The 15188-nt window shown below is 36.8% G+C and overlaps 1 protein-coding gene across 5 annotated transcripts in view; it reads left to right on the forward strand.

Annotated features, from left to right (window-relative positions):
- The window catches only part of RIC1 (RIC1 homolog, RAB6A GEF complex partner 1), a 93022-nt gene that overhangs the window by 62684 nt on the left and 15150 nt on the right, over window positions 1-15188 (forward strand). For all 5 annotated transcript variants that reach the window (XM_084899578.1, XM_084899576.1, XM_084899577.1 and 2 more), the window contains 7 exons: window positions 1271-1423; window positions 3068-3253; window positions 8024-8062; window positions 9067-9177; window positions 9992-10081; window positions 11341-11501; window positions 12659-12797. In XM_084899578.1, coding sequence (XP_084755704.1) covers window positions 1271-1423; window positions 3068-3253; window positions 8024-8062; window positions 9067-9177; window positions 9992-10081; window positions 11341-11501; window positions 12659-12797 — 879 coding nt within the window. The remainder of the gene's footprint in view (window positions 1-1270; window positions 1424-3067; window positions 3254-8023; window positions 8063-9066; window positions 9178-9991; window positions 10082-11340; window positions 11502-12658; window positions 12798-15188) is intronic.

The following is a 15188-nucleotide window of genomic DNA, read 5'->3' on the forward strand; positions in this document are numbered from 1 at the left end:
TCCTAAATATACCTCCATTTCTTGTGTGACTCACTAGCATCCACTTCTCATGACCTCCTTTCTTTTAAAATGAAGTGAAATGCTCATTGACTATTTTTCCTGGAGGACATGCTCTTGTGCATTACTTGAGCACATTTTTAGAACTTTCTATAAATGTATCTCTAGAGAATAGTCGTTGCTTTAACAACAGTATTTTCATGTGTTTCTTTAGAAAGCAGTGAAGTGCAACCCGTCTTTACATAAAAGCAGTGTCTCACTGCAGTCCCTCTGCGTACCATCTCTGCGATGTTAGTGCTATGAGTGCTGTACACGGGAAGAAATTTCCTGACTTCTGTTTCTTGACGAATTAAAATGTCCATGAGACTGAAAGAGTGTTTCCTAACCTTTCACAATCAAGAACCCCAGTGGATGTCTATTCCCACCTCCATATTTTAAAATAGGTTTTGAAAAAATGCCATTTCTGTAACTGCCAGTCAGTGCTTCTGAATGGCATGCAATAGCCAGTGTTATCAGCATCACTAAGTTATTTCAGTCATAAACTAAACCTAATAAGCATTTTAGTTAGCTTGTGCAACTTTTATCACGGGAAGGCAAAAATATTACAGTTTTGAAATTTTATAACAATTCTTGGACTCCCCATTACTGTTTTCTTGGCCTTGCAGATTGGAAACCACTAATTTTTGTTGTTGTTGGTTTTGTTTTTTTAACTATCATGGGATTTATAGAATATTAAAATTGGCTAGGCCTGGAGAATTTATTGGAATGCTTCCATTTTACAGAGGAAGAAACTTATACCCTGAAAAACCAAATAGAATGACCAAGCTGGGGTGAAAACCCAGGTCACATGGGTTCCAATCCACTGTTCTTTGCTGTGTGCAAACTGCATGGGTGTTTTTTTGTTTTGTTTTTTTGTTTTTTTGGTCAAGCTTCAGCTAAACAACTGGATCTTCCTCTGTAAGAAATGTCTTTGTATTTAAGAGTCAGTTAAATTAATGGAGAAGAATTAAGACTGACATGTAGTGTTTTCAGTTATAGGTAGAGACCAGGGTTGGGAGTTTCCACTGAGACAGCTGGCATGTGGTTGATGTAGGTATTTGTAGTGGATGCAGATGCTTGTCTGGGTTGTTTGTCATAGTTTCTCTGACCTTCAAAAAACTGTTGTTGGTTATTTTAGAATTTGAATATTTGAAGCTAAGAAAGGATAACAAGAAACTTTTCAGTGTTTTGATTTACCCCTCTTTACCTTCTCTTTCTCCCTCCTCTCTCTCAGAGCTGGGGTGCAGAAGGCTATCACCTATGGGTAATCAGCGGATTTGGTTCTCAAAATACTGAACTTGAGTCTGAGCCCAAGAGTATAGTTAAACAGCCTGGCATTCTGCTATTTCAGTTTATCAAGAGTGCACTCACCGTAAACCCTTGTATGGTAAGTTTATTTAATTAAAATTGTTTTGGGGTTTGTTAGTTTTTTAGTGGCTTTCATATTAGAATCAGATTTTTCCTATGACATACATGTGTTGAGTATACTCTTAAAATTGGCATATTCTTTTGTATATTTTCTGTGATTCTGTATTGTGTTTTTTTTTAATTTCTATTAAATTTATACCAAAATTTTATTTTTGACCTGTTGTTTTTTAAAAAAAGAAAGGATCACAAGCAACTTGAGGAAAAGCAGTGTTTACTGATTTACTTAAATAACTTGAATAAAATTTAGTCTTTATCTGAGTAGCATTTCCCAAAGTGTGTTCCAGCAGGCTTTATGAGAAATATCCTTAACAATTACATAGAATAAGAAAAGGTTATGTTCTGTATGAAATAAGGGAGTTAAAGCTGTAGAGATTTCTTCCTTGTACGTCTCCAGGGCCTTCCCATGCTAGTATGCATTATGAAAGTCCAGGAGCTGGTGTATAAAAACCAGAGTTTCCCAAGCTTATGTAACTGAAATTTTAAGGGATACCTTGAAAAAAATATGCCTAGGAATCTGTTTGGGGAAATATTGCCCCAGATTATAATGTAAAATCCTCATGTTCTACCAATCCGAAGTAATATATATTAATATTATATATTGTTAATATGTAACAATAGTATATGTTACATGTTAGGAGTGCCTATCTAAATATCTGCCACCAATGGGTTTTAAAATATTTGGTGCAGCTAAAATTTACAACACATTGATAAAGAATGTGGAAATAGCCTGAATCTTTTATCTTATTACTATAGTTGAAGAATAAGGATGCCCAGAAAAACTAATATAGAGTATTCCTTGTTCTCCACATCCCAAATAATAATTTAAAAGCACCCTTGAGCTTTATGTCAGGACATTTGTACTACAATGGGACAGTGAGGATCTCTGGGGCACTAATCTGTCTGATTTGAATAGCCACTAAAGAACTTTGCCCATGTTTCCTGGCCTTCTGATTGAAAACCAGGCCATTGTCATTAAGAAAAGAAACTGTCTTATTTGTCTAAATATCCTCAGAACTTGGCACAGTCCTTGGCACTAACCAAGCATTTTCCCATGTGATCACTGAATTGTTCCAAACCAGGACCAGGGACTTAGCCTGTCCTTCCTCCTCCCATGGCTTAACAGCATCATGTTATCCCCTTTCCAACCCACCTCTTCCTGCCATGTGGACATGAGTGAGCAGATACACAAGCTGTTCAACCAGAATGTTCTCTTACCACCATTCATGAGGCATTTTATGTGAAACTAACTTGTAAACTTAGATAATGAGTAGTTAGGTTTAGTTTTCAGATGGACAGTCCCATAGCATTGCCATGCTGGAGTAGTAATAAAAAATACTGCTATAGCAGTTGCAAACCTGGGCATGTTTTAGAATCTATATGATAAAAAGACTTAAAAATTTTATTTACACTGGGAAGTGAGCATTGAAATATAACAGTACATTAGATCATTTTGTAGTTGTGTCTTCTGTGAGGAAAATCACCATTAAGATATATGCTACATTTCCTGTAATAAAACTAAATTTATGTACTTACTTTCCCCTACCTAACACTGAGTTGTTATATTTCCTTCTTTGCCCTGCTGCTGCTTTTTTCCCTCATCTAGAGTAACCAAGAGCAAGTGTTGCTTCAAGGGGAAGACCGATTGTACTTGAACTGTGGAGAGGCCTCACAAACCCAGAACCCCAGGAGTTCTTCAGTTCACTATAAGCCCAGCTCGTTGGCAGAGGGCAGTTTTGAGTCTCAGGGTTTAAGCACTTTACTCGGACATCGACATTGGCATGTGGTCCAAGTAAGTCTTCATTGGCTGTTGACTTAGTCCTTGGTAAGACAGCACCTGGAGCAGATTTTTAAATATTTCCTCTGCTGCTTTAGAAAACAGAATCTTTTTGACTGTCATGTCTCTCTCTTGCTTTTCCATGTCCTTGTTTTCTTGTCTTCTGCTTCCTTTCTTTCCACTTGATGTAGAGCATATTACCACCTGCTTTAAGTCATTTAATAGTAAGCAGTTTCAAAAATAGGAAGTTTATGTTTTGCCCTCTTACGGAGGCAAACTTTTATTTCCAAACTTTTTTGGGTGTATAAATTTAGCTCTGTAAATTTGCATAGACAAAAATGTAGTAATTTCATGGAAACTAACAATATTGATTAGTACCCTGTGCAGCAGCTGGCCTTGTAGTCGTAATTGGGACATATTGAGGTTAATTGTTTGACTTTAAACCAAATTTTCAGAGTTCTGGTCAGTATAAAACTTTATTGTTAATAATTTTGTTATTATTTAATCTTGTTCTAAATTACTCATTCTACAACTTTAAATTAGCAGTTTCTTATAGTAATTCTGATAAATTAGCATTTAATATGAAAATTTTGATACCAAATAAAATTAATTTAGTTTAATCAATAAGTTGAAGTTTCTTAAAAGAAACTTTAATATACAGTTTTAGTCCTGAGTGTGTTCTTTCACCTTTTGATATCAAAATGCCTTAGGTACATCAGTGCCTACTCTTGGATTATGGTTTTAGTCAGTTTTTCTTTGCACAGTTCTTTGCCCTCTATATTCTGTACTTTTCCCTCACTAGCTTACTTCAGCTCCCATGTCACTTTCAGTTGGCTCCGAATAGAGATAATGAGAGACAGAAGAATGGTCATTAGGTGAAAAATTGAAGGAAGAAAATCTACATTGATGTGGTATACACTAAAATGTCAAGTGTATTTAACTTACATTAATAAATTCATAAAATCAAACAATGTGCATACCATTTTATAATTAGTAACATTTTTAAATAAAATTGCATCAGCTACTTCCTTGACTAAAATTTTCCACTGCTCCCTTCTCTCCTATAGCCATTTCTCTGCTATTTTCATTTCCCCATACTTTGAACTATTCATTCTACACTGACCTAGCATCAATGCCAGTTCTGCCTAGCCAGGTCTGTGTTGCCAGAGAGCCAAGTAGAGCAGAGGATCAAAGAAGGTAGGTCTGGAACTCAAAATCCCTCAGGCAATAATAAAAATTGAATTTCCTTCCAGCTCAAAAATTCAGTGATTCTTAACCATCTATGAAGTATCCCATATTAGAATCTGTTTGTTTTACAACTTTAGACTAGGTACTAGAAAGATTCTTCTGTCATTCTGTTCTTCAAATATCTATAATATTTAGAAAAATGAACTTGAACTCTAGCTTTACCTAATTTATTTCAATTCCTTAACACTAATGAAAATAATGCAGGGTTGTACTCCCACAACAATTAAGTTACAATAGACTCATAGAATTTTTAGAGCTGGGAGGACCTCAGAGATCATGTAGTCCAACTGGATTTTATACATGAGGAGACTGAGGCTCAGGGAAGTTAGGTGAGTTGCCCAAGGTCACACAGCAGAGTAGTGTCAGACTTATTCTTACCATAATGTAAGCTAAAGTAATAGTCTCTAACCTATTTCAAAACCTCCGTACTAAATATTGAATCATGTAATATGCTGCTGACCTTGAGCTAAAACCTAGAATGTGCCTTTTTGGCAGTGTTTTTACTGGATTTACCATGTATTTTGTTTGCTGGCACTCCAGCTGCATGAGTCAGTGCAGTGTGGTGATGTTTTGGTGGGGTGTTTTAGTGTTCATGTAATTTGATGCTTTACTTTTCATGCCCTTAGCCATTAGTAATGATTTTTCTGAAGAAACAGGTCCAGACAACATTCCCCACTTCAGTACATGACCTTTTCTAGGATAAGTGCCCACATAGACCATCGGAGTGGCTTTGTTTGTATGCTTTTTGTACAGCTAGAGTTCATCAAATAAGCTCCAGCTAATTCTGCCTGTTCCTCATCTAAATTACTGGGTGTTTTGTTTAAGTTTTCTCCCTTGCGTTTGTTAGTTTCCTGATTAGAAGATTCTATGTTATGTTTTTTCCTTTAACTAAAACATCACAGATACTTATAAGAAGCAGGGTTGGTAGTTGCTGGTAGAGATGGTGTTTGTTTGTTTGTTTGTTTGTTTGTTTGTTTGTTTTAACTCAGTTTCCCTAGCTACATATTTTTTTAAAATTCGGAAGTAGTTTGTTGATAGATGGAGCACAAATTAAAAAAATAAAATATGAAATTAAAAACACAACAGTATGCTTGTGGTATTAGGGTATGGTCCTTCTTTGATTGCCATTTATTTTAATACTCAGTATTTTGTGTAATATAAATGTTTATTTCTGAAAGGTGCACGAATCATTACCATCCAGTGTTCTGAAATGTTGGTTTTCTAGTTAACCTGGCTATTTAGAGAGTAAGCTTCATGAAATGTGGGAGATAAAACACAGAGTGTTAAGCATGTCAGCAGCGAGGATTCTAAAGGCTATTTTATTTACAAATGAGTTACTCTCATTCCTAGGCACCATGTGTGGTGGTGGCACAGATGAAATCTTCTAGGAAGAAGGCTCTCACAGTCTCACAGTTATAGGCAGAAGTGGGTCTAGGCAGGAGACAGGGTTTTAGCAGAATGACTTTAAGAGGAAAAAAAATTTTGAGACTGAAGAGAACCCTAAGAAGTTAGGAGTAGAGAGCCTGTACCCCAGCACTCAGTTTTCTCAGTGGTCTGGCATGGCTTTGAGCCTGACTATGGAATCCTGACCTGAGATTCTGCAGTATTTATTAGCTGCTGCTTTTCCTTCTGCCATTTCTTGTTCTCAGTATTATGGGCAGAGCTCAAAGTTCAGGTGGCCCAGATCAGTAAAGGTGACCTACTGGGGTAAAAATAAAAGTTTTTATTATTTTATGGCATCTTCAGATACAAAACTACTTGGTTAGTAAAGCACTTTGAATTTTGAAAATAAACCATTTGTGGCACCTCAGACTTGCGGGGGTTAAAAGAATAAATTGTTTCTTATCGATGTCCATCAGAGTGTGATCATATAAGATTTAACCTAGGTTCCCATGATTAGAAACTCCTTGTGTTGGCACCCACCTCGTCTTCTACCCACCAACACATTTCATAAATGCTTATGAAACACCAAGATATTGGGGAAAGGGGTTCTTTTCAGTGTCATGGGTGGCTGGCCCAGTTCTACTCCAGATACATCCTTCAGGTGCCTGTTTTCTTCATCCAGAAAAGAAAAGAATTTTGCTTACAGCCTCCTACAACACTGCTTTCATCTTTTATTTTGCCACCTGTTCATGACCTTAGATTATCATTATTCTGAATTAATTTCACCCATCAAGTGAGTTTTATTATTGGCCTGAAAAAATATGGCATATCCATTAAGATACAAGTTAAGCATTCTTCAAGCATATATTGTGACACTGTTTATCTTTAATTCCAGCACTGGAGTTAAAATTTTCTAATGTACAAACAGCTAGTAATTTATTTAGAATATAGGTTGGCTTACTAGATAACAAGTAAAGTCTAACAAATGGTTTTATCATATAATAAACTTTGTCCAGGTTAATGCAGATGTTTTCAGCATATTATTTTTTACTTGGTTTTGTTTTATCTTTGTATCATGCAAAGAATTCCACTGGATTTGATAACATTTTCCTGACTTTTTAATTTGGCTTTCTTTTTTTGAATATGTAATTCTTTTTCTTGGAGTAAAATGAATATAAATTTAAATAAATTGAAGGTTCTCTTATTCCAAGATCAGGAGATTCTTTCCTTGTTCTCTCGTTCTGTTAATTTTCACTCCACATTCACCACATGTTTATGAAAATGACTTAACTAGTAGGTTAGTAAAAGAAAATCGGTCTTTGTAAAGCTGTAACCTATTTAATCTACATTGATAGCTCATAGAGAATTTAAGTTTAAAATTTTTGTTGGAGTGATACAAAGACTCCATGTACACAGATGTAAGACAGACGACATGAGGAGGCACTTTTACTCTTTAGGTTGCAGACGAAGAGTTAATATGGGTAATATAAAAGTTCCTATAAATGACACCTCAATAAAAGTAGTAGCTTATACACAATATTACATGTACATGGATGTTTGTTTAGAGATAGAGTAAGAACTACCCAGTAGTTAGCCCTGAGCAGTGATGTTACAGGAGCATTTCATTTTGTACTTTGTACATTATTATATTGTTTAATTTTTAAAAATTTTATAAGCATGCATTGCTTTTCTATTCAGAAATGAAAAAATATAAAAATAATAAAAACAAAGCTCTTGCAGGAGCTCTAATTTTATTAGGTAAGGTTGTTTTTGAGGATAGTTCTGATCAGCAAGCCCAAACTGTAGATAACATCTACACAGTGCTTGGCGGCCCTGTGGGTGCATCTCTAAAAATCTTTTGTCAGTTCGTGTTTGCTGTGTATTGAATATTTAAAACAAAGAAAAACTGTGTAGAGAAAAAGATAAAGAAAAGCCTGGTGTCTAGAAACTTAGAATGAAACATAACTAAGAGAGAAGATGTGAAATATTGGCTGGTATACAAATGGTAAATGCCAAGTACTCTGTTAGTAATACCCATATTTGGACACTCTTTAAACATTGTATGAGAAAATGAATCTCATATTGTGACATTAATACTTTAAGGTTTAAATTCATTTCATAAGTCTTACCAAACTAATGTGTTATTTTCTTTAGATTTCCAGCACCTATCTAGAGAGCAATTGGCCTATACGGGTAAGTTATTTTATTGGTGTTAACTTTCATTGGATAGCATTTGCTATTAAGAGGCATTCTGGGAATTGAGCCTTTCAATGAGTGCATTAATAAAAGTAAAGATTTTAATACTTGATCCTTTTTACGCTGTTAGTTTATAACATCTATAATTTAGTTAAATGTAAGTTGTATATAAATATACTAGTTGTATATAAATATAAATATCTATAATTTAGTTAAATGTAAGTTGTATATAAATATACGAAATCCATGCACGGGGGAAAGGGGTGTCCTTCAGCCCAGCCTGCACCCTCTCACTATCCAGGACTTCTGGCTCCCAAACGCTTGCCTGCCTGCAAGCCTGATCACCCCCTAACCACTCCCCTGCCAGCCTGATCGATGCCTAACTGCTCCCCTGTCAGACCAATTGCTCCTAACTGCCCTCCTCTGCCAGCCTGGTCGCCTCCAACTGCCCTCCCCTGCAGGCCTGGTCGCCCCCAACTTCCCTTCCCTGCTGGCCCTGCCACTCCTAACTGTCCTCCCCTGCAGGTCTGGCCCCTCCCATTTGCTCTCCCCTGCAGGCCTGGTCCCTCCCATTTGCCCTCCCCTGCAGGTCTGCCCCCCCCCCCCATCTGTCCTCCCCTGCAGGCCTGGGCCCTCCCCATCTGCCCTCCTCTGCAGGCCTGGCCCCCCTCTCCCCAACTGTCCTCCCTGCAGGCCTGATCGCCCCCAACTGCCCTCCCTTGCAGGCCTGGTGTCCCTCAACTGCCCTCCCCTGCTGGCCATCTTGTGGTGACCATCTTGTATCCACATGGGGGTGGGTATCTTGGACCACATGGGGGTGGCTATCTTATGTATTGGAATGATGGTCATTTTGCATATTACCTCTTTATTATATAGGATAAAACTTTAAATTTTACATTTAATTTGTTAGTCTTTTTGCCTGGTGCAATACTAAGCTCTTTATATCTAAAAAAGAATATAAATTTGTAAGGAAGAGTTTTTAATTATTATTCTTTAATCAGTTTTCAGCTATTGATAAGCTTGGACAGAATATTGCTGTGGTTGGCAAGTTTGGTTTTGCACATTATTCTTTAATCACCAAAAAATGGAAACTTTTTGGAAACATTACCCAGGTTAGTCTTTTTTAAATTAAAAATTGACTTCTTAAAGTAAAAGAAGACTTCAGTATAAAATAACTACAATGTATCACTGATTGCTTATTTAGAAATAAAATCAAATATTAACTGATGTTGGATTATGAATGAGTCAATTCTCATAAAGTATTTGATACTTGATGAAGGATTTTGTGTTGAGATAATTTGTCTTTCATTTTCTTTAAGATCAGAGACTATAACTTTTTAAATTGAGGATTTACTTTTACATTCCAACTTGAGTTCATCTGATATAATCAGGCTATATTTCCACAAAATTTGAGATCATTTTACTGTTTGTCTTGTGTGCATGTTATAGGAATATTTGGGTAGCATACAAACAAATGCAGTTGAATTTTGCAAGAATCAAATAGGAAATTAATATTTAAAGGGTGTCTACCATGTATCAGGTACTTTAAGATGCTTTCATATATGTTAGTTCATTGATCTTCATATCAACCCAATGAGAGCACTATTGTTACTTATCATTTTATAGAAGAAATTAGGATTCAGAATCAAGCAGCTGATAAATGATAAAGCCAGGGTCTTTGAATGTGCAAATAATGATGCTGCATTATTCCCATTATTTTGAATGATGTATTTTCTATCTTACAGAAATGTTTATTTTCAATAGAATATGAATCAGTAATAAAGGCCCTAAGTAATGCTTAATTGGAAGAATGAGACTAGAACAGAAATAACTTCAGTTTTCATTATTTGTTTAGAATATGTTATTAGTGCATTAATGTAATTTCTGGCAGCATAAATAAAGGTAATTTTTCTTTTTTCTTTTAAGGAGCAAAATATGATTGTGACAGGTGGCTTAGCCTGGTGGAATGATTTTATTGTCCTTGCATGTTATAACATAAGTGACCGTCAAGAAGAAGTAAGTTTTTTTCTCTCAAAAATAGCATTGTTTTATTTTTAAAGATATTAATCACTATTTTGTTTTATATGAAAAGTAGTGGCCCAGTGCACAAAACTTGTGCACCAGGGTGGGGGTGGGGGGTGTCCCTCAGCCTGGCCAGCACCCTCTCTAGTCTGGGACCCCTCAGGGCCACAGGGATCAGGCCTAAACTGGCTGTTGGACATCCCTCTTGCAATCCCGGACCGCTGGCTCCTAACCGCTCACCTGCTTGCCTGCCTGATTGCCCCTATCCACTCTGCCTGCCAGCCTGATCACCCCCAACTGCTCCCCTGCTGGCCCGATCACCCTTAATGACCTCTGCCTTGGCCCGCCATCGTGGCTTTGTCTGGAAGGACATCTGGAAGGTCTCCCGGTTTAATTAGTTTATTACCCTTTTTTTTTTTATAGATAATTTATTGGAAAATAAATAAATCTTTATTTTTTAATCAAGAATTAGGCATTTTTAGATCAGGGGATTTTCATTTTAGGTTACTCCTTTTTTTAAAATTATATAATTTAATGTAATGACATTTATACACCAAGAATCACCAAAGTTGAGATAACAAATATATCCCTAAGAGTTTCCTTTGGGTTTCTTATAATTTTTCCTCCTGACCCACATTCCCAACTACAATTTCCCATCACCTCATTCTCTGGCAACCTTGTACCTGATACTTTGAATTAGTTTACATTTTTCTAGAAATTTTTATAAATAGAATGATACTTTTTTTTTTTTTGTCTTCTTTCACTCAATTATTTTGAGATTCCTTGATATTGTTGGAATTTATCAATAGTGTTTTCTTTATCAGGTTACCACTTTTAAAAAAATTTAAAGGAATAATAAGGAGTTCTAGATAACTTTTTCTAGTGATTTTTATCTGTTAGACATTCTCTATAAAGTTTGTAAAAAGTTAAAAAATAAAAGAAAAGTTTGTAAGGGTTGTTTATTAATTTGTATGTTTATTTTTGAGAAATTGTTGGTCTTTGAGTCATGTCTAAATATTCAAATCTAAAAGGAGTATCATAATAGTACAGTCTTAGTTTTGATCACTTCGTCTTTTGATTATTTGTAGAATGAACCTTCCCTGTCAAAATATAAACATCCATTTATTATTCATGCTCACATTAGCCTTTTAACTCCTTTGATTTGAAAAACATCAGTAGATAAAGAACATGAATTTAGGCATCTCTGGTAGGCATCTTGTTTTTCCAATTTTCTTTATTTCTGTTTTCTGCAGCTCAGAGTTTACTTGCGAACATCGAATCTGGACAATGCCTTTGCTCACATCACCAAAGCACAAGCAGAAACCTTACTGCTTAGTGTCTTCCGGGACATGGTGGTAGTGTTTAGAGCTGACTGCTCAATATGCCTTTACAGTATTGAGAGGAAGTCTGAGGGGTAAGTCCAGAGCATGTGACAGTCACTCTTTGCTCCTGTATATCATGTTTCCTCTAGTTTTTATTTTATTTTAATATATTTTTATTCATTTCAGAGAGGAAGGGAGAGGGAGAGAGATAGAAACATCAATGAGGAGAATCATTGATTGACTGCCTCCTGCACGCCCCCTACTGGCCCCACAACCCGAGGCATGTGCCCTTGACTTGAATCAAACCCAGGACCTTTTGGTCTGCAGGCTGATGCTCTATCCACTGAGCCAAACCAGCTAGGGCTGTAGTTTTTATTTTTTAAAAGCTACCCTAATTTCATATTTAGTGGGGGTTTTGTTTGTTTTAGGAGTTTTAAAAACAAGGCATTTTAATTGATGATAGTCATACAGCATTTTTTAACTACCAAAGTAAGTAAGTAAATAAATAAGCCTGCACTAACTTCTTCAGGTAATTTTACTGGATTTATTTGGGGGGAAAATATCTAGTTTGGGATGGGATAAACCTTTCAGATACTAATTTTTTCACAACCTTAAAAACAAGTGGTCAGTCACTACCCAAGTATCCCGGACACCTGGGGAAATTTAAGGACTCTGCAGCTTTAAGGTATTAGGAAGCGTGTCCTCAGCAGATGCACCTTTTCCACCGAGCTGGTTGCTGTGGTCTGGGCAGGAGAAGCGGGCAGTCCCATCGCCTGCATTCCTCTGGGCATCTGGTTGGCTTGCAGCATTTAGATCATGCCTCTCGAGTTTTGTTTTGCTCTCAGGTTTTTTATTTGTTTGTTTCTTTTTTTAAGCAGCCATGAAGTGTGTATTTGGTAAAGTAGCACAGTGATTGAGGAGTAGTGTAAAGATAAAAATTAAGAAATCTTACTAGTCTAGATAGAACTATAACGTTTTCAACCAACTAAACTGTTCTTATACATTCTTCCCTAGCTTTTCTTCCCTTTTACATCTTATTTCCTTTCTTTCTCCCTCATCTCCCTGTGGATGCCTCAACCTTGTCAGTCTGCTGCTTACTAATAAAGGATACTCGGGAAGAGGGAACAATAGGTAGAAGGCATTTGGGTCTCCATAGCATGAAATCTAATACTTTTAGTAGCGGGGTGTGGAGGAGCAACCTTGCTAGCATTGTTTTTGAGGTGTGTGGGTTTCTTTTTTGTTGTTTCAGTCCAAATACTACTGCTGGTATCCAAGTTCTTCAGGAAGTCTCCATGTCACGCTACATTCCTCACCCTTTCCTGGTAGTATCTGTCACTCTGACATCAGTGAGTACAGAGAATGGAATCACCTTGAAAATGCCACAGCAGGTACCATTCTGTTATGAGCTCTTTAGAATTGTCATCTCAGTTTTTTGTTAAGTTGATATTGGGAACTGTTTATTTGTTCACTAAATAAATACTGTCTAGTATATGCCTTATATATAGATGCTGAGTTATAGTGACAAGCTAAATATGGTTTCTGCTCAGCAATAAAGAAGTAGTTACAGCCAAAACCGGTTTGGCTCGGTGGATAGAATGTCGGCCTGCAGACTGAAGGGTCCCAGGTTCAATTCCTGTCAAGGGCATGTAACTTGGTTGCAGGCACATCCCCAGTAGGGGGTGTACAGGAGGCAGCTGATTGAAGTTTCTCTCTCATCGATGTTACTAGCTCTCTATCCATCTCCCTTCCTCTCTGTAAAAAATTAATAAAATGTATATATTTTTTAAAAAGTAATTATATACATAAGTAATTATAATTGTGAGGTATGTATCAAAAGTAGTACAGGTTACTCTAAGTGTGTGTAACAAAAACATGTAGTAGTCTAAACAATCAGAGAAGATTTCTGTACCATTCAGATGGAGACCTGAAGAACAAGTGGTGATTATCTAAGTCACATGTGTCAAACACAAGGCCCGCGGGCCAAATCCAGCCCACCAGGCCTTGCAATGTGGCCCGCACCGCGCTGTCATCACTGCACTCTGCTGTCAGTTTATGACATTGTCAGTTTATGACTGTTCAGTAAACCATTCGGCCCGCGATTTAGGCTGGATTTTAGATTTTGGCCCCTTCTCTGATTGAGTTCGACACCCCTAATCTAAGTAAAGCGGGGGCAGGGGGAGAGGGAGAGGCGGTTGAGGCCGAAGGAACAGCAGTACAAAGACCCGTACTTAAGAGAGAACATGACATGTGCAGGGAATTGGAAGAGTTTCAGGGTGACCGAAGCATAGAATGTCAGGACATGAGTCCTGTTGTTGATACAGACTTCAGACTATCTTAAAGTCTAAAATACTTTAAGCTGGATATTATTACATGTAAACTTTATAACATGTACTGTCAGGAGGAAAATGAACTAGAGTAGGACAAAACAGGATGTAGGAAAAGTCTCTGGAAGGCAATGTAATGAATGATCTAGGTGAGTTGAGTTCAGTGGCCCAAACTTGGGCAGTGACAAAGAAGATGGAAAGAAGTAGCATGGATTTAAGTTTAGAGGACTCCGTTAGTTAATGACGAGGAAAGAGGAAGGAGAATGCTATCTTTTATGGTGAAAGCATGTAGTGGTGCCACCAGGACCCAGGTTGCATAACTTCTATTCCAAGGCTCCTTCCATTAAACCAATGGTTTCCAAACTTCATGTCAATGTGGAACCCATTTTCATAGGAAAATTCCATGTAGATTTGTCATTCCTCTCTGCTCACTCTGTCTTTTGCTTCCTATTAAGGCACTTTCATGAAACTCCTTTAAAATAAAGATCCCATTTCCTCTGCAAAATATCTCATGGTAACCAGGTAGTCCTAGTTGATAAGGAAAAGTTCTGTTTTACAGAAGAATTTTAGGTAAATGATGTGGGGAAAATGTAAGAATTAAAGAGTCATCCAAGGAAATAACTGATTCAGGCAATGGTTATTGTTAGGTGAAATCATCAGACAAAAGGTTGGTGGGGCTTTACAGTGAAAGGATGAGGTGGTCATATCTTAGTCTTAATAAATCTTATCACTAAAGTGGGAGAGTGAGGTGTGCCATGCTTCCCTGGTGATGCAACATGAAGAGTTACTACCAAAAACACTGAGCCCAAATTGTACAAACATTTTCCATTCACAGGAGATACAGGGAATTTTAGTTTTAACACCACAGGAAACAGAATGTAGAACATTCTGTAGGCCAGCTAGAACAGGTTAATGACATGGAAGAGAAAAGTATAGTAAGAGGAGACTCTGCTAAATAAGACTTTAGAGCCATGGCAGGTAAATGTAATGCATATCCTGAGTTAGACTGACTATAAAGAGACACTGTTAAAACAAGTAAAGATATTTAAGTGTGGACTGAGAGATGATACTAAGGAAGAGTTGTAAATTTTATTAGATGTGATACTGGCATTATGATTATGTAAGCAAACAGTCATACATTTTAGAGATGCAGATTAAGTGTATAGAGATAGAATGGCATGCTATCTTTAAAATACTTTGGCAAAATAAATTTTATAAAAGGGATTGATAGAACAAATACAACAAAACCTTGATAATTGTGAATTAGGGTGATTGTTATATGGGGCTTCATTATACTATTTTTCATACTTTCAATTATGTTTGCCATTTTCATATTAGGAAAAAAGGGACTTCTGATATCTCAAATATAATAGGCAATCAGTAGCATGAGTAGTACTGGGTGCCCTGTTTTAGGAGGGGATTTCACAAAGAGGAAATATCTAACTGTGTAAAGAG

This window comes from Pipistrellus hanaki (genome assembly GCF_964339955.1).
Source record: "Pipistrellus hanaki genome assembly, chromosome: 11".
Taxonomy (NCBI): domain Eukaryota; kingdom Metazoa; phylum Chordata; class Mammalia; order Chiroptera; family Vespertilionidae; genus Pipistrellus; species Pipistrellus hanaki.